This window comes from Rhincodon typus, chromosome 37 (assembly GCF_021869965.1).
Source record: "Rhincodon typus isolate 14 chromosome 37, sRhiTyp1.1, whole genome shotgun sequence".
Lineage (NCBI taxonomy): Eukaryota > Metazoa > Chordata > Chondrichthyes > Orectolobiformes > Rhincodontidae > Rhincodon > Rhincodon typus.
The window spans coordinates 16565260-16592660 of record NC_063368.1 but is presented as its reverse complement, the minus strand read 5'-3'; the positions used below and the strand labels follow the sequence as shown (position 1 = coordinate 16592660).

The 27401-nt window shown below is 43.3% G+C and overlaps 1 protein-coding gene across 1 annotated transcript in view; it reads right to left on the bottom strand.

Moving 5' to 3' along the window:
- Nucleotides 1–27401, bottom strand: part of LOC109918395 (transcription intermediary factor 1-beta-like) — an 87342-nt gene that overhangs the window by 47492 nt on the left and 12449 nt on the right. Inside the window, exons 2-3 of the mRNA XM_048617372.1 lie at nucleotides 24752–24804; nucleotides 10644–10759 (exon numbers count right to left, since the gene is read on the bottom strand). Of these exons, the coding sequence (XP_048473329.1) occupies nucleotides 10644–10759; nucleotides 24752–24804 (169 nt within the window). The remainder of the gene's footprint in view (nucleotides 1–10643; nucleotides 10760–24751; nucleotides 24805–27401) is intronic.

Genomic DNA, 27401 nt, shown 5'->3' with positions numbered 1-27401 from the left:
GCCTCCTTCTTCCTCTTGACAAGAAATTCAACTTCTTTAGTATTTATGGGCTTCTTGTATTTATGGGCAACTAATTCACGTGGTACTGCACTGTACTGTGTTAACTCATGTACAACTACACTTACAAATGTACTCAAGACGGAACCTACTCATAACCCAGGGACTGCTGGTATTTTTGATATGTCTTCATTGAAATCACATGACTGATGATAATTGTTTGTTTTACTATAGTGTGTGCTGGGGCTGTTTTTGAACAGTGACTGATTTGGAGCTGTTCTTGTTTTTATCAGTTGGAACACAGTCTAAGAACAAGCCACCCAGCTGATTTCTCCCACTTCTGAAAATAAAACCCTATTTGCTGGACTCAAGGTAAAATTATTTACTCTCTCAAAAGAGGATTGAAGGAACCTCTCAAGCTTGTATTTCCTCAGCAAGCTGCATCTGCGAGATTTCAGAGATAACTGTGGACGATTGGTAAGGTCACAAGTATTAGATCACACTATGTCAGGGCTTCCCAAATCATGGATCACTAATCCCTTTGGGACCAGCAAGTTGAATTTTGGGGCAGCGACAGCTGCTGTGTAGCTTCAAGTGTTAACAGCTTTGTGGCACTTTTAAATCATGAGTGTTTTATTTTAAATAGAGAGTGTGACCTACTGCCCCATCCTGGAGGCCTAAATTCTGTCCTGAAAATCCTAATAGGAAGGTTGGTTGCTTTATAAAATGTAGATTAAACAGCTTCCACCCACACCTGCTGCTCTCACAGGTTTCTGACCCACTACCACACAGATATCCTGCTCATTCCCACAGGAGTGAAGCCCCTCACAGGACTACCCCATCCCATCACAATTCTGCAACTGTAGCAACTTGCCAGCATCAAAACAGTGTCACATGGCAAAAAGTTTAGGAAGCACCGTTTTACGCACTATGCTGTCATCATCAAGAATAAACTATCTGCCAAAGCTTTTTTTTGAAACAGAAAGTTCAAGCTGATTTATTTGCAGAGATTATTCTCTCTTTTCCCAAAGAATGTCTGTGTGCATGCTTTCCCTCGAGGTCAATTACAGCAATCTACATTTACACTTCTATATTGCTGACCTGTATGCGAACCAATTATTGCATCTTCATTCGGGAAATTTCAATAGTAAACCAATTACTGTATTTAAGTAATTGTTTGATGCAATCTTCTTGTTTAGAATCTGATACAGGCAAGGAAAAAGTATTTTTGTTCAGTTTAGTGACCAGCAGTATACTGGGACTAGAGTGACAACACACTTCTCCTGCCTCAGATGTAACACACGGCAGATGATGAATGCTTCCCGCACAGTTCTGATGAAGCTCAGTCTCAGCTCAAGGAACAGCACCTCATCATTTGATAAGACATTTTACAGACTTTTGAATAAACAGTATGATGGAAGATGTGAGTGTTGCACGGGACAGTTTGGATTTTAGGCGAGTGAATGTATGAGTTTCCTCTATTTGAGTGGAAAGGATTAATTATTAACTAGGTCAGTCTTTTCAGAACCATGACTTTAAACCAGTGTGTGTCAGACAGCTGGTGACCAAAAGGTGTCCTGCAATGTTAATAGATCTTTGTTTAAATTGTAGGGTTTAATGACAGGAGAACGAAATTACATGAATCTATTAACTTGGCCAAAGTTAGAAGTAATTTTTTTGAATTGTTAAAAGCTGAGTTTAGTTCAAAGGAGGCCTGTGTAAGAATAGTTTCCCCGAGAAGAAGGCATTTATTTAGAGCAGGCAAAGGAATAAATTGCCTCAGGGTAAGGGTTTCAGTTTGTGATAGCTTCCAGACCAGGATTTGGAACACTGCAGATTACTAAAGGACCTAGGAAATCTGAGCACTCAGTTGACTGGTTGTGGGGGAAGGCCTGTTGATCACATTGCTTTTTGTAGGAAATGACTGTGCTCAAATTGACATCTTTTCTGCATTAGACAAGTGACTACACTTCAATAGTGACTACTCTCCGATATAAGTGTTAAATGCTGTTGAGTTAGAAAAATCTAACTTTGGTCCCGCCATGTAAATGCTAAATTAACCATCAAAGATATGCATGAATTGCAATTCATAGATCACTGTTGTGCCTTTCCCATACTGCATCTGATTCCCAAACACTTTTGACAGCTTTAATTCTGCATTCTAGAAGCCCAGCCTGTAATTGAATTTTGTCAAAATGAAACTGGTTCAGCTAAACATTCCACTTCCCATGTATATGGAAGGAGGGTCTCTGGAATCTCGAGCAGTTTTCATACCTTCACAATTGCGCATATCAAAAGGCCCATCATGGTCTGGTTGATCCAGCTGCATTAGCTCAGCTTTTACAAACTATGGTAGAGTGTTTAACAACAAAAAGACTGCCACAAGTCCTAATCTGATGGTTGTCTTCATGCTCCTATATTGCAGTGAGACTTGGATTGTGTATCTGTATGAAGCAAGTGTGAGAGAAATTCCATTGGCAGTTCCTCTGTCATATCCTCCAGAATCAATGGGAGGGCCTTTGAACAATCACCAGTACTTTCTTGAAGCCAGCTAAGAAAACATTCCTATGAAGCCAACTTCAATGGACTGGATATAGTATCTGCATCACCACTATGCCCACACACACACACACACACACACATCAGGTCCTGATCTGTCAAGTAGCCACCAGTCTGGGGGAGGACTGCGAATATATTTGAAAGATGCTCTGAAGCTCTCCTTCAAATGTGGTAGCATTGCCTTTCATGACAGTGAGAAGAATGCTGTCATTTGTTCAGAATGGCAACAATTTATCCATCAACAGGCATCAAGCTTTGGGCACCAATGTCTTAATATTGAGCCATGAAGTGCAATAAAATATGGTCAGATCATTTGTTTTTCTCCAGTACAGTTACAAGTGATCCTTTAAACAAGTCTTAGTTTAAGATCTCATTCAAGAGACAGCACAATATACACTTTTTAAAAAACACATTAATGAAATAAAAGTATTAATTGGCAAGGCATTAATAGCACAGCCAATTTAGAATGTTAGTTCTCTAGTATGATCTAACTACGAAGTTTGCATCAAATGTAACGGAACCTTTAGTGTTATAAGAAGGGTAGAAAATCAGCTGACTACCACCATGCTTTGCATTAGTCTCAGCTTGCTAAATTATTGAATTGGGGGCAAATAAATTTGGAGAAGCAGGTCGTTTTACAATATTGCCAAATCTGTTCTTTATTCCTGCTCATATCAGTGTTGCAAGAGCCTTGTTTACAGGCAAGTCTTTCCCAACCAAAAGACAGTAGTTCAATTTGTGACACGCACACCTGGTTACAGATTGGCATGACTATTGTTTGTGTGCCATTTGCAGAACCAATGGCAAAAGGCCAGGCAACAAATCATTTCCTGTTTTTTGATGCGGTTTGGCTGGATTATTTTGACTCATACCCTTTATACTGAAAGGAAACTTGAAATCATAAAATCCCTATCACGCAGATAGAGGCCGTTTGGCCCATTGAGTCTGCATCAACCGTCCAAAAAGCATCCCACCCACACCTCCCACCCCAACCTCTCGCCACAAGTCCAAATTTGCCATGGCTAATTCACCTTACCCGCACATCTCTGGACACTATGGGCAATTTAGCATGGGCAATCCACCTAACCTGCACACCTTTAGTCTGGAACACCCAGGAGAAACCCATGCAGACATGGGGAGAACGTGCAAACTCTACACAGACAGTCGCCCATGGCTGGAATTGAACCAGGGTCCCTGGCACTGCGAGGCAGCAGTACTAACCACTATGCTGCTGTGCTGCCCAGCATGGAATTTCAATGCAAGTTAAAGCTTGAGAATGTGTTTCGTGCCAAGTGTCACAAAGGAGGTCCATTTCCTTGCTTGCAATTTCTTGAAGTTTACAGCAGGAATTTGGATGCTTTCCCAATCAGTTTGGGACGTCTATATACAGTCTGAACCAATGAATCTCTGGAGAGGCCAAAAACATTTGAAGCATTCAACTGGAGTACAGCCTCTCATTTCAAGTCAAATTGCATTGACTTTACCTGTAGAGCTGTAGTTTACTTCAAGCAGCACTCTTGTCTGGTCAGAAGACAAGCAGCAAAGTGCATTGAGAACTTATTGCCGTCAAATAAATACAAAGCTGAACAATGAAAACCGCAACTCAAAATTCATAATCCCAACCTGCCCCACAGCTATAATACTGAATTCAGCTCGTCTGGCTTGGCTGCAATTTCAGTAATCTGCCTGATATTGCAGGTCATGCAGTTCATCTCTTGTCCCATCCAACACTCAACTGTGACAGCAATTAAGGTGTCTCAGCTCAATCCACAGGTCTGGAGTCAAAGTTTCCAATGGAAAATAACCCCTAACGTACTCAGATGTATTCTGGAAAGAAGTCTCAAAATCATACAGCACAGAAGGAAGCCACTCAACCCATCTGCCACGTGCTATACAAACTTCGACATTTTGTCCTGTTCCGTGGGGCATATAAATATCAAAAAGAACAATACGCAGATATTTCAAATGGAGTTTTATTAAATATAATCTTACAGCTCGAGTTTGTCATCAATCGGGTCGCATCTGCGGAATAATTACATTTGGGTTTGTATTAGACAAACAATAGATTTTAGCATGAAAATATTTATTCCTATATTTTACAAAAAGGAACCAATAACAAAATGTTTTAAATCAAACTTGACCTAAACAAACTCACATTCCTGAGACGTCTACCAAAGAGTTTGCTGCTTAAGAAGGCCGACAATAAGCATGAGTTTCAGGACTGATTGAGGTAATCAATTTGTATTAAATACTATTAAAGAAATATGCCAAACATGCATTTATATAGCACCTTTAACAAGGTATTTCACAAGAAGCTTGCAATACCACCTCAAAAGTAGTCAAACTGTACGTACAAGTACATAGACGGAAAGGAGTTCAAGTTCGACATTCTGCAGTCTGACGACACTGACATATTGAATGCACACCATCCCTTTAACTAGTGTCACGTTCACATGCTCTGGACATAGTGCTGATCTCCAATTGTTCTCTCTCAGTCCTGATCTGTCACCGACAGGATAAATCTCCCAGAATGGCTCATGACATATCATACTTTTCACTTATTTTTGCATTCTTTTTTGCCATTTGCTCTGACCGTCTTTCCTTCTTTTGCATTTTGTCACTTCCTATTGCTTCTCCTTTGGTTGTATTTTCTCCTTCTTTGTCCGGTTTTCTCAAGTATTTGGATTCGTTTGCATATATTTTGGTGGGAAACGGGGAGAAAGGAGTATATTGGGCACAAGTAGTATCTGCTTGGGTGGAAACAGACCTGATATTCCTTCAATCCATCCACCTGTCATCTGAAGTTTCTACATCACAAATAAAAGGGGTTTTCCCTCAAAATGGGGAAGCACCTGAGTGTATGTCAAAAGCAGCTCATAAACTGGATCTGATTTCTGAAATGCAGAAGTAGAATTATTACTTTTGAGTAGCTCTTTAAAGGACAACAAAAGAACAGGGGCTCCCCCAAAATGAGAAGGGAATCATTGCCAATCGAGATGTGCAAGAATCCTTGGGGAGAGTGACCACAACATGATACAATTTTTTTTAATCAAGATGGAGAGTGAGGCTGTTGATTTGGAGACTAGTTGCTGAACCTTAATAAAGGAAACTTTGAGGATGAGGCATGAGTTGGCTATGATAGACTGGGGAGAGTTATTCAAAGGGATGACAGCAGATAGACAATGGCAAACATTCAAGGAACACATGGGGGAGCTGCAACACTGTTTATTCCTATCAGTCACAAAAGCAAAATGGGTAGGAGGACCAATCCTTGGCTTACAAAGGAAATAAGGGATAGTATCCAATCCAAGGAAGAAGCATACAGATTGGACAAAAAAAAGAAATCTGAGGATTGGGAGCAGTTTAGAATTCAGCAAAGAAAGGCCAAGGGATTAATTGAGGGGAAAATTGAGTACGAAAGTAAGCTTGCAGGGAACATAAAGACTAACACTAAGTGTTTCTATAGATACGTGAAGAGAAAGAGATCGGTAAAGACAAATGTAGGTCCCCTACTGACAGAAACAGGGGAATGTATAACAGGGGACAAAGAAATGGCTGAGGAACTGAATACATACTTTGGTTCTGTCTTCAAAAAGAGGACACAAATGAGATACTAGAATTGTTTGAGGATGCAAGATTTACTGAGGGGGAAGAACTGAGGGAGATCAATATTAGTACAGAAATGGTGCTGGGAAAATTGTTGGGATTGAAGGCTGATAAATCCCCAGGGCCTGATAATCTACATCCCAGAGCACTTGAGGAAGTAACTCTAGAAATAGTGGATGCATTGGTGGTCATCTTCCAGGATTCTAGAGACTCTGAAACAGTCCCTGCTGATTGAATATTGGAGTGACATTAGTTATCCTCCAAAAAGGGAGGTAGAGAGAAAACAGGGAATTACAGACAGGTGGGCCAAACATCGGTAGTGGGGAAAATTTTCGTGTTAAGAATTTTATAGCAGAGCACTTAGAAAGCAGTGGCAGAAAGAGTTAGCATGAATTCATGAAGGGGAAATCATGCTTGACACTTCTGTTGCAATTATATGAAGATGTAACTAGTAGAGTTGACAAGGGGGAGCCAGTAAATGTAGTATATTTGAAATTTCAGAAAGCGTTTGACAAAGTCTGACATAAGAGATTAATGTGCACAGGATGGGGCAAGTGTATTGAGATGGATAGGAAACTGGTTGGCAGAGAGGAAAAAAAAAGTAGGAATTAATGGGTCCTTTTCAAATTGGTAGGCAGTAACTAGTGGGGTGCCAAGAGAGGGAACAAAATGTAACATCTCCAAGTTTGCAGACGATACCAAGTTGGGTGGGAGGGTGAACTGTGACGAGGATGCAGAGATCCGTCAGCATAATCTCAACAGGTTGGGTGAGTGGGCAAATCAAATGGTAGACGCGGGATAATTTGGGCAAATGTAAGGTTATTCATTTCGGAAGCAAAAACAAGGCGGCAAATTTAAACCTAAATGGCTATAAATTGAGAGAGGGGAGCGTGCAGCAGGACCTGGACATCGCTGTGCACCAGTCGCTGAAGGTAAACATGCAGGTGCAGCAGGCAATAAAGAAGGCAAATAGTATGTTGGCCTTCATTGCGAGACATTGAGTACAGGAGCAGGGATGGTTGTTGCACTTATACAGGGCCTTGGTGAGACCACACCTGGAATAACGTGTGCAGTTTTGGTCTCCTTTTCTGAGGAAGGAGGCTCTTGCTCTCGAGGGAGTGCAGCAAAGGTTTACCAAACGGATTCCGGGGATTGCAGGTCTGACATGAGGAGAGATCGACCACTTTGGGATTGTTTTCACTACAGTTCAGATGACTGAGGGGAGATCTCAGAGACTGATAAAATTCTAACAGGACTGGGCAGGGCAGGTGTAGGGAGGATGTTCCCGATGGTGGATGTGTCTAGAACCAGGGGTCACAGTGTGAGGATTCAGGGTAGACGATTTAGGACGGAGATGAGAAGACATTTCTTCACGCAGGGTAGTGAGCCTGTGGAATTCATTATCATAGGAAGTAGTTGATGCTAGAACATTGAATGTATTCAAGAGGCGACTATATATAGCACTTGGGGCAAATGGGATCAAAGGTTATGAGGAGAAAGCTGGATTAGACTGCTGAGTTGGATGATCAGCCATGATCATGAAGAATGGCGGAGCAGGCTCAAAGGGCCGAATGGCCTCCTCTTGCTCCTATCTATGTTTCTATGTCTATGTTTCTAAAATAATGGGGAAATACTTTTGGAGGTCCTTGGCCTGCAATTCAAAGGCAGTTCACAGCAAGCTTACAAATGGGATTTTGAAATGCAACAGTTTCAGGAGTAGAGTCAGGTCGACCCACCACAGTAACTAAAAGGACATGGGTGAACAATGAAAGTGAGCTGATGGATTAGAAATAATACATAGAAGCGCAAAAATAATTCAGGGATATTTATTTATGGAGAAGGTAAGGAAGTAAAAAGATCTGGTTATGGGAAACACGTGGGGAAAAACAACAAAATAGCGATGGTGCTGTGAAACTGTCGCTAGTGGTAAAAGAAATGGAGCTACAGGATGATCAATGACAGCTAAGCTGCCCGACTTGCTTTCCAAAATGTTCTCACGTTACATTTCAAAAGTGCAAGTGAGGTTTACGCCATAAAAAGGACCAACAGACATTAAATACTAAGAATAAAGACACAGACACAAGGACACAACAGTTAAAAAGAGTGTCAGAACTTAGAATCATGCAAAAGTCAATTGACAAAACAGTACAATGGTTCAGAATAACAGAAAGGAAAAGGACTGCCGCAACAGAAGTCAGATAGCTTGAGAGTTAACGGTTCATTCAAATGGGGGCGACTGGCTTCAGCATGTGTAGACTTTTACTAAACTAAAAGTTCTTGCAAATAGGACTTACAAGGTTAAAGTGAAGCTAATCACTAGGTTTCTTAGAAGTTCAGTACAGATCTTTAAACATATTCCCACAACTGGAAAAGTAATCTCAAATCATGTTCAGCTCATTGGCCGTACAGTCATGGGAGTGTAGATCAAGTGTCATAACAGCCCTATTACTTAGAATCATATCATAGAATCCCTACAGTGTGGAAGCAGGCCCTTCAGTCCAACAAGTCCACACCAACCCTTGGAGCATCCCATCCAGACCCATCCCATCTATATATCCCTGAACGCTATGGGCAATTTAGCATGGCCAATCCAGCCTGCACATCTTTGGACTATGGGAGGAAACCGGAGCACCCGGAGGAAACCTACACAGACACATGGAGAATGTGCAAACTCCATACAGACAGTCACCCGAGGGTGGAAGCGAACTCTGGTCCCTGGCGTTAAGAGTCTGCAGTGCTAACCACTGAGCCACCATGCCGCCTCCACTTCAGGGAGATACTCTTCAGAGATGGGTTGCGGAAAATGCCCAGAGAAGCAGCAGATGCAAAAGGAAACAAATAATGCTTCCATGGCGTGGCTTTTTGTTTGGTGAACTCAGTTTACTTAAAATGCTTAACTGAGACCAGGTCCTGCAATGATTTATTGGTATCATAAAGGTAACTTTCATAATGCATGCTGACAATTTCTTGTGGAGTGGTACTCCAGAATTTCTTATTAATAAAATATTACAGTAGAATTTAAAACTGGGAGTCAGGTTTATGATGCTTTTAAACATACTGGATTTGATATCAAGCAAGGGAGGTCTGGAATAATTTGACAAACAAAACTACTGAGGATGTCAACCCCATCTTAATTATGTTCACCTTTCTATCACAACTTTTCTGAAAAAGCAACAATTGCAAAGTCTGATCAGTCAATTGGATTTTTTGTGCACTCATTAAATTAAATGCTGGCTTTCATATGTTAGGAGTTATTGACTACAATGGAACATCGTAATGTTGAGAATGTTAATAGCAAGTAAAACCAAAACAAAACGCAGCTTTAAGCTCCTATATTTCTAAGCTCCTATTTTCCAGGTGACCCAAAGAACATTGAAGCAGTTGTTTTTAAGTGACGTTTTATACTATTTATGAGTGAAATGTTATTAACTCAAAAGGCTAAGAAAGTAAGTTAAAGTACTCTAGCTGTTAAAATGCTGACTCTTTGTGGAGGCACTGCATGTTGGATACTACTTGCCAAATATTGTGAAAGATTCTATACAAGGAGCTAACTGAAGATAACATAACCATTGAATGTAAATGAAGATAATCATTCATTTAGGGACAATGTTGCTCTATGAAAAGTGCTGGCTTGAAACTAACGTTAGAGAGAAAAGAATCTCTAAAATGAAATGGATGGGTGCATTAATCAACTGTTCCACAAAAAATTGTTTGTTCAAGGAAATTGTTAGGACTCCTAGCAGAGAGCAATCTCGCAATGATATGCTTTGCACAGACTATGGAAGTGCTTTTAAAATGTGATTATTTTGGTGGTGCAAATTAACGATTCCATTTAAAGGGGAAGGGAATCCATTGATTGTATGCTGTTGTGTTCAATCAAAAATGGATGGTGAGCCTTTAGTGGGGTTTCACTTGAAATCATATAAAACACTTATAGTGTGACTGAGTTATGTGGTTGGTGTTTGTAATGGTTCACTCTGCAAGAAATTGTAAGACTGAGTGAAGATGAGCTCAACTAGCTTTCAAGAGTGGAACAACCGATATCAGATGAAGTATCTGCAGATCCTGATTTTCTCTCCTTTTCTTGAATAGCAGTTCTATATTTATTTCACTTCCAATCCACTTGGACTGTTCTAAAATCCAATGACTTTTCAAAAATCATAACCAGTGCTTTCAATATCTCCTACTACTGCTGAGGCAGGTATAAAGCTGGCCAGGTAAAACTTTCTTTCTGTACTGTCCATGAGTCAGTTGCAGGGACTCATCAGGACATAAAGCTACAGGATTGCAAAGAAATTTTAGACTCTACTACTTGTTTTCTTCCACTGGATGCTTATTTAGCTCAATTTCAGTTTGCACCAGAAGTAACAGCGACCGTGCTACTTAGATAATGCCAGCCAGAAAGTTGCAGAAGGAAGAACTGTGCATTATAGGCTAACAGAAACTGCCTTTGGAAGTTTTCATAAAGTTGTATACTCTACCTGGCTAACTTTCCTGTTCGAGCTGCTGTCCAATTCGCCAGTGTCCCTCAGAAAGTAATTCTCGATGATGTCCTTTATGTAACATTGCTGCCTGCATACTGGGCAGCAAATGAGCCCTGAGGAAGAAAGACACATAATTCAGCACTTTTTAAAAACAGGCTTGCATAATACAATAGTTTAAAAATGAACTCTTTCCTATTCATTACTGGTCAGCATCACAACGCCATGTGCTATGGTCAAAGAAACAGATAGCTCAACTGAGGCATTATACAGATGTATTGAAACATATTGAAAGCTTTGATACAAGTGAGTTCAATTTAAAACTTTCCCAGTAGTAAAGAGATTAATTTGTCAAGGAGTCAGACTACTGGCATGAAACATCAGAGTCCCAAGCATTTTTCACCTACTCATGAAAAGTCTGTAGGGCTCCCAAAAATGGTAGTATTTTTGGACAGAATTAATATATCTTATTAAATACTTTCCACACAGATGCCAAATCCATTTCCAAAAATAAACCGTAACGAAGTCTCAAGTTAAAATTAGAGTAGGCAGTCTTTAATTTTTTTGTGCCTTGTCTTAAAATGGGATTATGCAATTAGAGTTACTCGGTGTTAGCAAAGATTTCAGTTTTATTCATAGATTTTTGCACACCACCCTACAAACTTAATGTTCTACCCATGCTCCCAGCTGCCCCAAACTCTTCACACATCAGTATCTGGCACGAGCTAGATGACTAATTGTACAAAGATTTCCAATGCAGGTGATCAAAAGTGCTCCTTCGTTGGGGAGTTTCTGTGATTCCTTAACATCAGTAATACCTTGGGTACTGCATGTAGAAATCTGCATTCATATCGCCCCTGACATGGGCTATCAGTGTATCAAAGATGATCTCAGATTCGTGCATTTCTACTCCAAATACTAGATAGGTATAGGAGCCTAGGACTTAGAAGTAGGAAAGGCCTTTTCACCCTTCAAACCTGTTCCACTATTTGAAAGGTCACAGCTGACCTGATTATGATACCAGCTTCAATTTCCTGTCTGCACACCAAAGCCTTCAACTGTCTCCACTTTCAAAAATTTTATTCAACTTAGCCTTGAATTAAATTAAAGATTAACCTCCACTACCTTCTGTGGAACAGAACATTACATTCTAACAGCCCTCAGGGGAAAAAAAAAATGTCTTAAAAGGGATAACAAGGTGTAGAGCTGGATGAACACAGCAGGCCAAGCAGCATCAGAGGAGCAGGAAAGCTAATGTTTCAGGTCTCGACCCTTCTTCAGAAATGGAGGGGTGGGGAAGGGGAAGGGGATTCTGAAATAAATCCTGGTACTACAATCAAGCCTATCCCAGCTCAGAGCCTCCCTCTCCCAGACCTGCAAAGGACCTCTTCCTGTTTTTCATTCTTCGCAGGATCCACACAACCTGAACTCACGATTCTACTCAGCTTTATTGGACACTAAAAACCGCAAGTACACTAAACTTACTGGTGCCTGCCACCCAACACAGGCCTCTTCCACCCCCCATATCCCCAACCCTACCCAGGACCTTCCCCACAATGTGCCCCCTGCGACTGGCCATGTGGCCACTTTCGGAGCACCCATGGATTCCACGGATGACGTCACATCCGCCGATGCCCGGTATGCCACGTCTGGTGCAGCGAACGCCATCGACACCGCTGCTGATGCCACTGCCTCCGTTTCAGAGGCCAACATCACAGACATCGAGGATGCCGCTGCCGCCGCCAACATCCAGGATTTACCGGCCTACGCCACTCCAGCCACTGACGACGTCGACTCCACTTTGCCCACCGCCAACAGTGACTCCGCCCACCCCGCTCCGCGCATTCCGTTCTGCCCACCGCTGATGCTGACGTCGCTCCACCCATCGCCCTCCCTCTACTGACCCCTTTTCCCACCTCCAACACACCTCCTCCTCCTGGATACCACCCTAAGGCCTCCTACCCTCCCTCGACCTCTTCATCTCCAACTGCCATTGAGACATCAATCGCCTCAACCTCTCCACCCCTCTCACCCACTCCAACCTCTCCCCCACAGAACGTGTAGCCCTCCGCTCCAATCCCAACCTCACTATGAAACCCGCGGACAAGGGAGGCGCAGTTGTAGTATGGCGCACTGACCTCTACATTGCCGAGGCCAGGCGCCAACTCTCTGACACCTCCTCCTTGATCATGACCCCACCCCTGACCACCAAAACATCATCTCCCAAACCATCCACAACCTCATCACTTCAGGTGACCTCCCACCCACAGCCTCCAACCTCATCGTTCCCCAACCCCGCACCACCTGTTTCTATTTCCTTCCCAAAATCCACAAACCTGAATGCCCTGGTCGACCCATTGTCTCCGCCTGCTCCTGCCCCATCGAACTCACCTCCACTTATCTCGACTCCATTTTCTCCCCCTTGGCCCAGGAACTCCCCGCCTACGTCTGTGACACCACCCACGCCCTCCACCTCCTCCAAAACTTCAGATTCCCTGGTCCCCAACACCTCATCTTTACCATGGACATCCAGTCCCTATACACTTGCATTCCCCATGCAGATGGCCTAAAGGCCCTCCGCTTCTTCCTGTCCCGCAGGCCTGACCAGTCCCCCTCCACTGACACCCTCATCCGCTTAGCTGAACTCGTCCTCACCCTTAACAATTTCTCTTTCAATTCCTCCCACTTCCTACAGACAAAGGGGTAGCCATGGGTACCCGCATGGGCCCAAGCTGTGCCTGCCTCTTTGTAGGATACATGGAACAATCCCTCTTCCAAAGCTACACTGGTCCTATTCCCCACCTCTTCCTCTGTTACATTGATGACTGTATTGGCGCCGCCTTGTGCTCCCACGAGGAGCTCGAACAGTTCATCCACTTCACTAACACCTTCCACCCCAACCTTAAGTTCACCTGGACCATCTCCGATACCTCTCTCTCCTTCCTGGACCTCTGTTTGCATCTCTGGCAACCACCTGGAAACAGATATCCATTTCAAGCCTACCGACTCCCACAGCTACCTAAGAATACACCTCCTCTCACCCACCTTCCTGCAAAAAGGCCATCCCCTACTCCCAATTCCTTTGCTCCGCCGCATCTGCTTCTGAGATGAGGCATTCCACTCCCCGACATCCCAGATGTCCTCGTTTTTCAAGGACCGCAACTTCCCTTCCACAGTGGTCGAAAATGCCCTCGACCGTGTCTCTCGCATTTCCTGCAACTCATCCCTCACACCCCCTCCCCGCAATAACAACTAAAACAGAATCCCCCTCATCCTCACGTACCACCCCACCAACCTCCGAAACCAACGCATCATCCTCCGACACTTCTGCCATCTGCAATCTGAACCCACTACCAAAGACATTTTTCCCTCCCCACCCTTAGCTGCTTTCCGGAGGGACCACTCTCTCCGTGACTCCCTTGTCTGCTCACCACTCCCCACCAGCCGCACCACCCCTGGCACTTTTCCCTGCAACCACAGGAAGTGCTACACCTGCCCCTACACCTCCCCCCTCACCCCCATCCCAGGACCTAAGAAGACTTTCCACATCAAGCAGATGTTCACCTGCACATCTGCTAATGTGATATACTGTATCCTCTATTCCAGTTGTGGCCTCCTCTACATCGGGGAAACCAAGCGGAGGCTTTGTGGAATACCTACGCTCGGTTCGCAACAAACAACTTCACCTCCTAGTCGCGAACCATTTCAACTCCTCCTCCCACTCCTTGGACGACATGTCCATCCTGGGCCTCCTGCAGTGCCACAACGATGCCACCCGAAGGTTGCAGGAACAGCACCTCATATTTCGCTTGGGAACCCTGCAGCCCGATGGTACCAATGTGGACCTCAAGCTTCAAAATCTCCCCGCCCCTGACCGCATCCCAAAACCAGCCCAGCTCGTCCCCGCCTCCCTAACCTGTCCTCCCACCTATCCACTCCTCCCACCTCAAGCCCCACCCCCATCTCCTACCTACTAGCCTCATCCTGCCTCCTTGACCTCTCCGTCCTCCCTGGACCAAACTATCCCCTCCCTAACTCCCCACCTACACTCACCTTTACTGGCTCCAACCCTGCCTCCTTGACCTGTCTGTCTTCTCTCCACCTATCTTTTCCTTTATTCATCTTGCATCCGCCTCCCCCTCTCTCTCTATTTATTTCAGAATCTCCTTCCCCTCCCCCATTTCTGAAGAAGGGTCTCGACCCGAAACGTCAGCTTTCCTGCTCCTCTGATGCTGCTTGGCCTGCTGTGTTCATCCAGCTCTGCACCTTGTTATCTCAAATTCTCCAGCATCGGCAGTTCCTACTATCTCTGTCTTAAAAGGGAGATGTCTTATTGTTTTTTAAACTTGGGCCATTAGTTTTAGTCTTCCTCCACAGGAGGAAACATCTTCTAGATCTTATCTAGTACGCTCGAGAATGTTTCAATAAGATCACCTCTTATTCTTATTGAATTGGTTACTGGAAGAAACAGCCACATTCTTATGAATAATGCATGAAAAGAGAGACCAGTGGAGGTCAAATAATTGTACCAAAAGCTCTCAACTTCAGGTAGCAGCTCCAACAACTCTTGCTTCACCAGAACATCAATACTCCTCTTTAATGCTGCAAGTGGGTTGTCAATTTAACCAATAAGTAAATCTTGTGATTGAGTGTGTCCTGCAATTCTCTCAAATGTGAACAAACTATTTTCCATGGATGAATTCACTGAAGCCCATCCAGCTAGATCTGGGGGCATTAATTGTAGTCTATACCGAATGCCCCTTCCTGCAGGAAAATTTGCCCCTCCGGTGGGTTTCACTTCAAGGACGGATACTACCCCATTTGCACTGTAGTAGTTTTGACAGAATGCTATCTGTAAAAGTTGGATTCTGGGTAATCCAAGATGGAGAATGGGAAAAAATTGTGGCTGTAAGAGCTGCTCCTTTATTGAGGAATTTTCAGTGTTAGACCTGATTTGCTCAAATCCTAGGAGCAGTAATTACTGTTTTATAAGCTGTTGCATTGTTTTGGACCTTTGGGGAAAATAAAGATCAAAACAACGGCACTTTAAAAAGGAGGAAGAGAGACATGGCCAGTGATTCAAACGGAGAAAGAAATCTACACTGCTGTCTGACCCAGCAGTAACCTGCATCGCTGCTGCCTTTGCTGTCTGGTTTCAAGTATCCCTGGATATCGGAGTTGGAGTTCATTCTCAGAAAAATAAACAAACAGCGTCTGTTGACCTTAAAGAAACATGTGTGTGGGAGCTCACAACAGAGGAGCAGCCAAGTGTTTTTTTTTTAAAAAATGTGTAACCTTACTGTTTTACTTTAGTAAATCTACAATAGTGAGTAGAGTTTTTTTTATTATATGTTGTTAATGAGCTGCCAGAGGAAGTGGGGGAGGCTGGTACAATTACATTTAAAAGGTAGCTGGATGGGTATATGAATAGGAAGGGTTGAGAGGGATAAGGGCCAAATGCTGGCAAATGGGACAAGGTTAATCAAGGAAATCTGGTCAGCATGGGCAAGTTAGACCGAAGGGTCTGTTTCCATGCTGTATATCTGACTTTATGACCTGTTTGCCGTACAGTATTCCATTATGTCCACACTTCTGCAGAAATCATCTTATGAAATTGACCATGCAGTAAATTAATTCCTTTGACCAATGGTAATGCTAGATAGCATCGCTTTTACATCTCCAAGTTCCAGTCAAAACTGTAGAGAAATTCCAATGATCCAACAAATTCTGTTTCCAACATTAAATAACAAAATTTGCACAACTATAATATGACAAAACCAAAGACCAGAATTATGTATGTTCTGGTTCAATTATCCATGCCCTGTAACAATTCTTCACTTGAAGATTACTTTTGGTCTTTACATAGTTTAGCAAAAGCCACAGAACATCAGAATTAACTTGTTGATAATAACTAGCATCAAAGCAGTGCCAAACTTGAGCCTCTAACAGTTGTGAAGTGCCTTGGGACATGTTACCACATTAAAGATATTACAGAAATCTCAAAACCTAAACATTCCTATCATCACTGCAGCTTGCAAATCAGACAGAGCCAGCACTGTGGACTAAAGATGACAGCGACTCTTTCAGGCAAGACTTGAAATAGGACAATGGCTAGGAATTGACAAACTGTATTACACAATCTTCCAGCAAACAACAGGGAAACCGGGATGTTAAAGTTCGCTGCGGTATTCTACAACAACAACTTTTCCTTAAGTTGCAGGAAAGACATGCTAGTTAGTAAATGTACCAGCTGGCACTTGTTATTTTATTTTATTCAAATTAGCTTAACTGCAGACTGTTTCTCTTCTCCTTACCATGTCTTAGAGTGGCCAAAGGTTGCCTTAAATCGGATAACGCAGATTAAATTCTGCAGCATGCACCGAACATTTGAATCAAGGGACCAGGATAAATGGAAAACAGAAAAATGCTTAGACTGAACCAACACATCTGTTGGCTAATTCTAATACAGACACCGTGCAATTCAAACTTAGCTAAGATAAATGCACTCCTAAAATAATCTATCCACTTTGTACACAACTCCATGTACTCAGTATTGAAGCTAAATGATTATACAGCATCTAAAATGAATGAGCAGTTAATATAACCAGAGGGCAAATGTAATGTCAACCTTATTCCAAAGGATACTAGAACTGCAGTTAATACAAAGAGAGAATACAAGGCTTCCAGTATATACACCGAACGCTCACGGTGCCACTGGTATCCAAAATATGGAACATACAAAAATTGATGGGCAAACAGACTGTCATTGTTTTATCCAGCAACAGCTGGTGAGTCGTGCGTTCTTTAAACCACAGAGGGATATTTACACTGAAGTAAAGAAACCTAAAAGCTTTTCCATGTTATTTAAGTGCACATGATCAATTCAAATGTCTCGTGTTCAGTGTTTGGGGCAAGGGAGTGGCAGTGACTTGAAAAAGATATATTTGGGACAGCAGAAAATAGCAAATAGGTGCTTATGACAAGTCCTATACTTACTGTTGTCAGGTAGGTATTGCTCGTCAACCACACCACTGACCTTGGAGATAAACCTGGGAGGATCCAGTCAATAAGTATGTTTAAATAGGTTAGACATGCTCTTTTTCTGACAAGTTGTCCAATGCAACAAGTGTAGCACTTGCTGAATGTTCCTTCCAGACTGGAGCAAAGTCCCACAAGTAGCAACACAACAATAACTAGGTTATCTGTTAGCTGAGGAATAAATATTGGCCAGAACATGGAAAGAACGTCCCTGCTCTCTGAAATACCACTCTAGGGCCTTTTATTTCTATTCAACTAGGACAGATGGAATCTTGGTTTCCCATTTTATTGAAACAACAGGTGCATTTCCTTAGATAACACAATGTGGAGCTGGAGGAACACAGCAGGCCAGGCAGCATCAGAGGAGCAGGAAAGCTGACGTTTCAGGTCGGGACCCTTCTTCAGAAATGGGGGGAGGGGAAGGGTGCTCTGAAATTAATTGGGGGGGGGGTTGGGCTGAGGAAGGTAGGTGGGATGGCGATAGGTCAGTGCAGGTAGGTAGCGGTGAGGATTAGTCAGTGAGGTGGGAGGCGCGGATAGGTGGGAGAGAAGACTGACAGGTCAAGGAGGCGGGAATGAGAGGGAGGGTTGGTCTTGGGATGAGGCCGGGGGTGGGGAGATTTTGAAGCTAGTAAAGTCCACATTGAGACCATTGGGTTGTAGGCTTCCAAGGCGGAATATGAGGTGCTGCTCCTCCAGTTTCCGAGTGGCGTCGTTGTGACACTGAAGGAGGCCCAAGTTGGGCATGTCGTCCAGGGAGTGGGAGGGGGAGTTGAATTGGTTCGCAACTGGGAGGTGTTGTCGTTTGTTGCGAACCGAGCGTAGGTACTCTACAAAGCGGTCTCAGAGCCTCTGCTTGGTCTCCTGAACGTAGAGGAGGCCACATCGGGAACAGCCGATACAATAAACCACATTAGCGGACGCGCAGGTGAACATCTGTCTGATGTATCCACTAATCCGATCTATTGTATCCACTGTTCCCGATGTGGCCTCCTCTACATTGAGGAGACCAAGCGGAGGCTCGGAGACCGCTTTGTCGAGCGCCTATGCTTGGTTCGCAACAAACGACAACACCTCCCAGTCGCAAACCACTTCAACTCCCCCTCCCCCTCCCACTCCCACTCCCTGGATTACATGTCCATCTTGGGCCTCCTCCAGTGTCACAACGACGCCACTCGGAAACTGGAGGAGCAGCACCTCATATTCCGCCTTGGAAGCCTACAACCCAATGGTCCCAATGTGGACTTTACTAGCTTCAAAATCTCCCCACTCCCGGCCTCAGCCCAAGACCAACCCTCCCTCTCATTCCCGCCTCCTTGATCTGTCCGCCTTCTCCCCCACCTATCCGCGCCTCCCACCTCACTGACTAATCCTCACTAATACCTACATGCACTCACCTATCGCCATCCCACCTACCTTCCCCAGCCCAACACCCCCAATTAATTTCAGAGCCCCCTTCCCCTCCCCCATTTCTGAAGAAGGGTCCCGACCCGAAACGTCAGCTTTCTTGCTCCTCTGATGCTGTCTGGCCTGCTGTGTTCCTCCTGCTGCACATGGTGTTATCTCAGACTCCAACATCGGCAGTTCTTACTATCCCTGAGGAGCACTTCCTTAATGGGATAACATGCTCAGGTATCTGGAGTTGTCTATAACCATCTAGTTCAACCTTTTAGGACTTAAGGAAATAAATACACATAACAGAAATGCAAACAGCTTAAACAGAGCGCTTAAAGTATTGGCAAAGATCTGTAGCTCGGGTTGTGGATGAGGTTGTTGACTTGGTCACCGAGCTGGCTTGTGTTTGTTCAGATGTTTCATCACCATGCTAGGTGACATCATCAGCGGAACCTCCGATGAAGCGATGTTCTTCTACTTGGTTTGGAATTTACACTGTCTGGTCCGTTATGATGAGTAGTCATTTCCAGTTTTGATCTGTAGATTTTATATATGGGGTCCAATTTGATATGTTTGTTGATTGATGTATGGGTAGAGAACCATGCCTCTAGGCCATCAGTTTAACTGGGACAAAGTAACCATCGCAGCCCAAGCCAAACAAGACATGCACAGGAATTCCTAGAGACATGGTTCTCCACCCATACTTCAATCAACAAACATACAGAATTGGACCCCATATATAAACCCACACAGATCAAAACCAGAAGTGACAGTACTCACCATAACGGACCGGACAGTATAAATTCCAAGCGGAGTAGAATAACATCACTTCATCGGAGGGTCCTCGGATGATTTCACCTAGCATGGTGACAAAACGTCTGAACAAAAACAAGCCAGCTCAGCGAGCAAGCCAACAACCTTAAACAGAGTGCCTCTAGATGACAGGGATTAAAAGATAAGTGCATTTAAATATTAAAGTTTTTGCATATATAGGTGTTCATTAGTGCTTTTACATCAAAGAGTATGGCTATCAAATTTTCCTGTGCAGCAGACCCCTGATATAGCTCAAGTATCTGCCCAATTTTTAAATTGGGAATTCCAGCTATTCCATGCTGGAAATGTAGAATATTTATTCATACAGGTTGATAAGAGATACACAGCACAGAAACAAAATTGCAAGTTCTCAAAATGTCAATGGCAATGAATGTTGCCCCGAGATACAAATCTGATTAAATCTAATGCTACATGCCCATGTGTTTTGCATGAATAGGGTTCCTATCTGGTCTAAGGGATTTACTTGTATATATTTAAGGCTGAGATAGATGCTTGATCAGTAGGAGAATCAAGATTTATGGGGTAAGGGCAGGCAGGTAGATGTGAGGAATGTCAGATTAGCTATGAACCTACTGAATGGCAGCACAGTATTGGGGAGCCAAACGGCCCATTCCTGTTCCTATATCTTACGCACATATTCAAATGGTTCACATAATTCATAACCAATACATTTTTCAACAGAACTGGAGTTAAAAGGCAAAGGTTTCATAAATAATTTGAAATGTTGACTGACGTTAATCAGAATAATTAACTGATGTGCTATTAATATACCAAAACAGTCTGAACACAAAAACTGTTAAATCTTAGTTAATGAAAATTAGTTGGGCTCTCATATCATTGCTAATGATCAGAAACATTATTCCTGTTACTGTGCCTGCTTTCAGCATCTTTAGCTGCTTCCTCAAATGAATCTGCCTTGATCATAAAGTAGGAACTGGGGTTGTCCACTCAGTGTGGGTATAGTGCCAGAAGATTGGAGAGAGGCAAACGTCATTCCCTTGTTCAAAAAAAGGAATAGGGATAACCCCAGAAATTACAGGCCAGTTAGTCTTACGTCAGAGGTGGGCAAATTACTAGAAAGGGCTCTGAAAGATAGGATTTATGATCGCTTCGATAGGCACAGTTTGATTCTTGATAGTCAGCATGGATTTGTGAGGGGTAGATCATGCCTCACAAACCTTATTGAATTCTTTGAAGAGGTGACCAAACACGTGGATGAAGGTAGAGCAGTCGATGTGGTATACATGGATTTAAGTAAGGCGTTTGATAAGGTTCCCCACGGTAGGCTCATGCAGAAGGTAAGGAGGCACGGGATAGGGGGAAATGTGGCAGATTGGATTCAGAATTGGCCTTAGAAGTCAAAGGGTGGTAGTGGACAGAAAATATTCAACATGGTGCTCAGTTACGAGTGGTGTACCACAAGGATCTGTTCTGGGTCCTCTTCTATTTGTGATTTTTGTAAATGATTTTGATGAAGGAGTGGAAGGGTGGATTAGTAAGTTCGCGGACGATACAAAGGTGGGTCGACTTGTGGACAGTGCGGAGGGCTGTTCTAGGTTACAAAGGGACATTGATAGAATGCAGAGCTGGGCTGAGAAGGGGCAGATGGAGTTTAACCCTGAAAAGTGTGAGGTGATTCATTTTGGAAGGACAAACTGGAAAGCAAAATACAGGGTTAACGGAAAGATACTTGACAGTGTGGAGGAGCAGAGGGATCTTGGGGTTCACAGTTCCCTGAAAGCTGCCACCCACGTGGATAGAGTTGTTAAGAAGGCATATGGCATGTTAGCTTTCATTAATAGAGGGATTGAGTTCAAGAGCCGTGAAGTTATGCTCCAGCTATACAAAAGCCTGGTTTGGCCACACCTGGAGTATTGGTGTCCAGTTCTGGTGGCCTCATTGCAGGAAAGATGCGGAAGTGATGGAAAAGGTGCAGAGGAGATTTACCAGGATGTTGCCTGGAATGGAGGGAAGGTCTTACGAGGAAAGGTTGAGAGATCTAGGGCTTTTCTCTTTAGAACGATGAAGGATGAGAGGTGACTTGATAAAAGGTGTACAAAATGATCAGAGGTATAGATAGAGTGAATAGCCAGAGACTTTTTCCTAGGGTGGAGGTAGCTATTATGAGGGGCATAGTTTTAAAGTGAGTGGAGGTAGATAGAGGGGAGACGTCAGAGGTCGGTTCTTTACTCAGAGTGGTCGGGGCGTGGAATGCATTGCCGGAGAGGGTAGTGGAGTCGGCCTCATTAGGGGCATTTAAGCGGCAATTAGATAGGCATATGGATGATAGTATAAGGTAGGGGTGGAGGTTAGATAGATCTTAGGATTAGGGTAGAAGTTTGGCACAACATCATGGGCCGAAGGGCCTGTACTGTTCTATGTTTTATGTTCAACTGCAGCGTTCAGTTCCAATCCTAGCTCCTCAATAAAATAGTCTGTTCCAGAAATGCAGCTACATCAAGACAACGTTAAGACGTTTTTTTTAATTCACTTATGGGTCTTAGGCATTTATTGCTCGTCCCTAGTTGCCCTTGAGGTGTACCAGGATTTTGGCCAAGCAACACTGAAGGAATGATGAAATATTTATAAGCCAGGATGGCGAGCGGCTTGCAGGGGCTGGTGTTTCCATGTATCTGCTGCCCTTGTCCTTCAAGGAGTAACTTTCATGCCACGCAAGTGCCACCTGATGATATCAGCTAGGTACAAGTCATGAAAGTGATGGAATATTCTCCACATGCATGAACAAATGCAGCTCTACCTACACTCAAGAAGCTCAACATCATCTGGAACCAATGAATTCACTTGATTGAATGCCATCAACCAACGAAAACATTCTCTACATCCACCAGTGTATCGGTGCATTCTGCAGACACATCTGTAGGCACATCAGCAACTGGCCATGGTTTCTTTGACAACATCCCTCAAACCTGTGGCCTCTTGGGCTTAGAACAGTGTGGACAGCAAGAGCACGGGCGCCCCACCATTTCAGAGTCACACACCTTCCTGACCCGGAAATATAACACCTGCTCCTACATTATTGTTGAATCAAAATTTTTCTACACACTCCACAACAGCACTTTCACTATTGAGATTGCAAGCAATTCAGGAAAGCAGCTTATTAACACCTCAATGAGAACAATGAGGACTGGGCTCTTCACAATGGTCATGAAATCTCTCTACACATCCAACCCCAATCTGGATGGCCTAAGGTCTTCCCACTTCATCCTTGAAAGAGAAGCCTGAGCAGTCCTCTGTTGCCGCCACCTTCTCATTTTGAAGTTTCTCCTTTAACTTGTCTCACTTTGCCAACTAAAAGATGTGGCTATGGTTATGCACATGGATCCCAGTTATGCCTGTTGCTTTGCAACAGAACATTCCTACTCTGTCCGCAACTCTCTCTGGTACATCACTGACAGTGCTGCTTTCAACGCTTGATCAGTAACCTTCACACGGACAGGAAGGAGAGATCACATTCAGAATGAGAGACAGCCTGAGTGAGCATACAGTTCGGAGGCAGTGTGAGAATTCAGGCAGAGCGGAAGAGGCGCTTTATGCTTGCCTTTTTTTTTTAAGCTGATAGTTTGTAAGGTTTCTAAAAAAAAACAGGATAAATTGAAGCCAAGATTAGAGGCCCAGTACAAAAGAGTGACATCGCGGTTAAACCATACATTCATTGGTTGTTGATAGCTACTAACTTGATTATAGGTTACGTTCAGATTTAGAATAAATAGGGGAAATATTAACAGGCTACAAACTAAAAGAACAGTAAGAATTTAAAAAAAACAAATTAAGAACTAAGTAATTAAAAGAGATGCCGGGCCAGACGATGAGTTGTAACTGTATGATATGGAAGCTGTTGGACCTATTGTGATTCATAATGAACACATCTGCGAGTGTCAGCTCCTTGAGAAACTCCAGCAGAGGTGATGAACTAGAGGCAGAATTTCAAATACTGCAACCTGCAAGGAAAGAGAATGTTACCTGGACACAGTTTCAGGTGGTAGTCACACCCCTTAGATTAATGACGTCAAAAAGGTGCATGATTCTGAAATGGTGGGGCTCCTATGCTCTTGCCGTCCACACTCTTCTGAGCACAAGAGACCACAGGTTTGAGGGATGTTGTCTAAGAAACCTTGGCCTATTGCTGATGTGCCTATACAGGGTGCATTGTGCAGACACAATGTCCCTCAAAATGCAGGGACAGCAGGGTGGGACTACCAGCGAGGTAGCTAGAGGGATCCAATCAGTAGTGCTGAAGGAGTCTCAGCCCTTAAGCATGTCTAACAGGTTTGAGATTATTGCTTTCTGTGTGGATGAGAACAGGTGCTGTAGGGAGGATGAGCAAATTAACCATGGTACTGTGGTACAGGGAGCCATTCCAGAGATGGGAGACAAAAAAAATTTAGCTGTAATCAGGATAGTACAGTCAGAGAAATAGTCTCTTCGGTCAGGATTGCGAGTGCCAAAGGCTGTGTTGCCTGCCTGGTGCCCTGGTTCAGGATCTCTCATCTCGGCCGCAGACGAACTTGGACCTATTTATCATCTATATGTCTCCTCTACTACCATTAGCACTCCCTTTGCCCTGGGCAAGCTCACCATCTGTTCCACTTGCACCACCTCTCTCTGTCTCTCTCTCACACACACACCCCCACCAATTTTGTCAACAGCATGGCAACCATTTTTTCAGAACAGAAGGGGGCTGGAATAGAGACACATTGGGCTCGAAATGTTAACTGTTTCTCTGTCCACAGATGCTGCCAAGCTTGCTGAGTTTCTCCAGCATTTGGTTTTTATTTCAAATCACAAGGATGTACAGTACTTTTTTTTAAACATTCACTCACTGGATGTTTGATAGCCCCGATGGTGTATGCAATTGTCTCCATTGGCAGTAGTCCTTTAAAATATAAAAAAAAAGTGCACAATAACATGGGCATAAATTTCTCAGTTTTTCCCCAGCTCATACATATACAAGAATGCAACTTTACAATTTGGAGACTAATGTGATTTGCAAGCTAGAACTGCACTGCCAAAGAGGTTAGATCACACTGGAATAAATGCTGTCTTGATAGGCCAACTGATGCCAGAAATCCAGATGAGTCCAGAAGGAATTGCATTTAACTCAAAATAAGGAGCCGACTGGGAATGCAGATTTATATGGAGCTCTGCTACATTCTGTGTTACATTAATTCACACAGCTGTAGTTCAATTACCTAACAAGTGCTGTCTCAACTGATCAACCGCTAAAATCAACAGGATGATCTGTGTCAATTAGTTACATGACTTGGAAATAAACCTCATGCCTCAATGCACCAGATAAAACTAACAGCATGAGCTACGTGCAGCTCCAGATCAAACCTTCACTGACTTTCACAGGTCTTCAATATTTAAGGTTCTGACATCGAAGTAGATGAACACAGCAGGAATTAAAATCTTCACTGTTAAATAAGTACAATAGAAATGCAAAGTCTTCACTACTCAACAGAATCAATGTGGAAGGAAATCGGGTTCAGAAAGAAATGAACAGAAATTTGAAAACCAGCAGAATATCCTAACCCTTTTCCCTGTATGTGGACAGGAACAGGTTTGTAATCAAACTGAGCAAGATTTCTTTGCTTATTCAAAAAGCTTTTAGGGTGACTTCAGCTGGAATGAAAACAGGAACAGTTTTGTTTTTACTTCCTTGAGTAGGTAAAGAAAGGTTCCAACTCCTGACCAATATCATCCACTGGAACCTACGGGAAACACTGGGTGAGCACTGGCATCCCATCAGCATCGATGGCTGGTCAGCCCATCAACCAGTATCACATGTGAACAGCATCTACTTGGGCAAGCCAGTCAACTAGTGGGTCATATGTAAAGCAGAAAACCCCTGGTTTAGGACAGGACGAAGAGATGGAAAACTAGTAGGGTCTGGGGGTGTTAACACAAGCACTAACAAATATCAAAGTTAGGCAACAGGATAATACTTCAAACTGTACAAATGGACAAGTATCTAAAAAATGGAAAGCTAGCCACACATTGCTATTAATTGCTTCAAAAAGGCACACAGGCAATGGTAATCAAAACCAAGGTTATTACATCTGCCTAACTGCACACTTAATTGCACGTGCACATCTGCTGCCCATCACTGGGAAATTCAATGGTGGAGGGGGAAGAGAAAGGTGGAGCAAAGAAATTTCTGGGTTATTGAACATTAAATTCTTTTAACACAGAACGAAATACATGAACATTTAGAACACCTTGTATTTAACATAGTAACATGCACATAAATGATTTGCAGGATGAGGGAATTATCCTATTAGGAAAAGTTGGAAGCTATGCAGTCTGTATTCATTGGCATTTGGAAGAACAATGATTAATCTCATTGAAATGCGTGGCACGGCAGCTCAGTGGTTAGCACTGCTGCCTCTCAGCTTCAGGGTTCGATTCCACCCTCGGGTATCTGTGTGGAGTTTGCACATTCTCCCCACGTCTGCGTGGGTTTCCTCCCACAGTCCAAAGATGTGTAGGCTAGGTGGTTTGGCCATGCTACATTGCCCATAGTGTTCAGGGATGAGTTGATTAGGTGTGTTATAGGGGGATAGGTCTGGGTCAGACGCTCCGAGGGTCAGTGTGGACTTGTTGGGTTGAAGGGCCTATTTCCACACTGTAGGGATTCTACGAAACATAGAAGATCCTGAAGGGACTTGACAGGGCGAATGCTGAAAAGACATTTCCCCTCATGGGAGAAACCTGAACTAAAGGGACACAGTTTAAACAAAAATAGGGTCTTCAATTCAAAAAGGTCACGAGGATTTCTTTTCCTCCAAGGGTCATCATGCTGTAGAACTCTCTTCCCAGAGTATGGCAGAGGCAGTGTCATTGAATAGTTGGAGGCAGATAGATGACTCCTTGTTGGTCAAGAATAAAGGTATCAGAAGTAGAAGGAAAGTGACATGAAGCCACAACCAGATCAGACATGATCTTATCGAATGAAGCAAGCTCGAAGGGGCCAGGTAGCCTGCTCCTGTTCTCAATTCCTATTTTCACACAAATGCTTGACAATGTGGTATTCAGTAGACACAGATCTGAATAAAACAAATTAGAGGAGCAAATCAATGCTTGCTTAAAAAGGCAGGGGTTTTCTTAAGGGAAGATTTTAAAGGAGGAGAGTGTTTAGGGAGCAAGTTCCAGATCATGGAACCTAGTTAGTTAAAGCCAACAATGCAGAGGGTGGAAAAGCTAGTTGTTCAAAAGGCCAGAGTCATGAACAGTGGGATTGGTGGGAAGTGGAAGACAAAGACAGGGACAGATTTAAATTCCAGCAAAAGGATATAAACTGCAAATAATTAAACACGAAGTACCGGAAGTACTCAGCAAGTCCAGCAGCATCAGTAAAGAGAGTTAACGGTTGAAGTCAAACATGACTCTTCAGATTTCTGGGGTCATATTTGACTCATACTGTTAAATCTGGTTCTTTCCTCAGATGCTGTCAAACCTGCTTAGTATTTC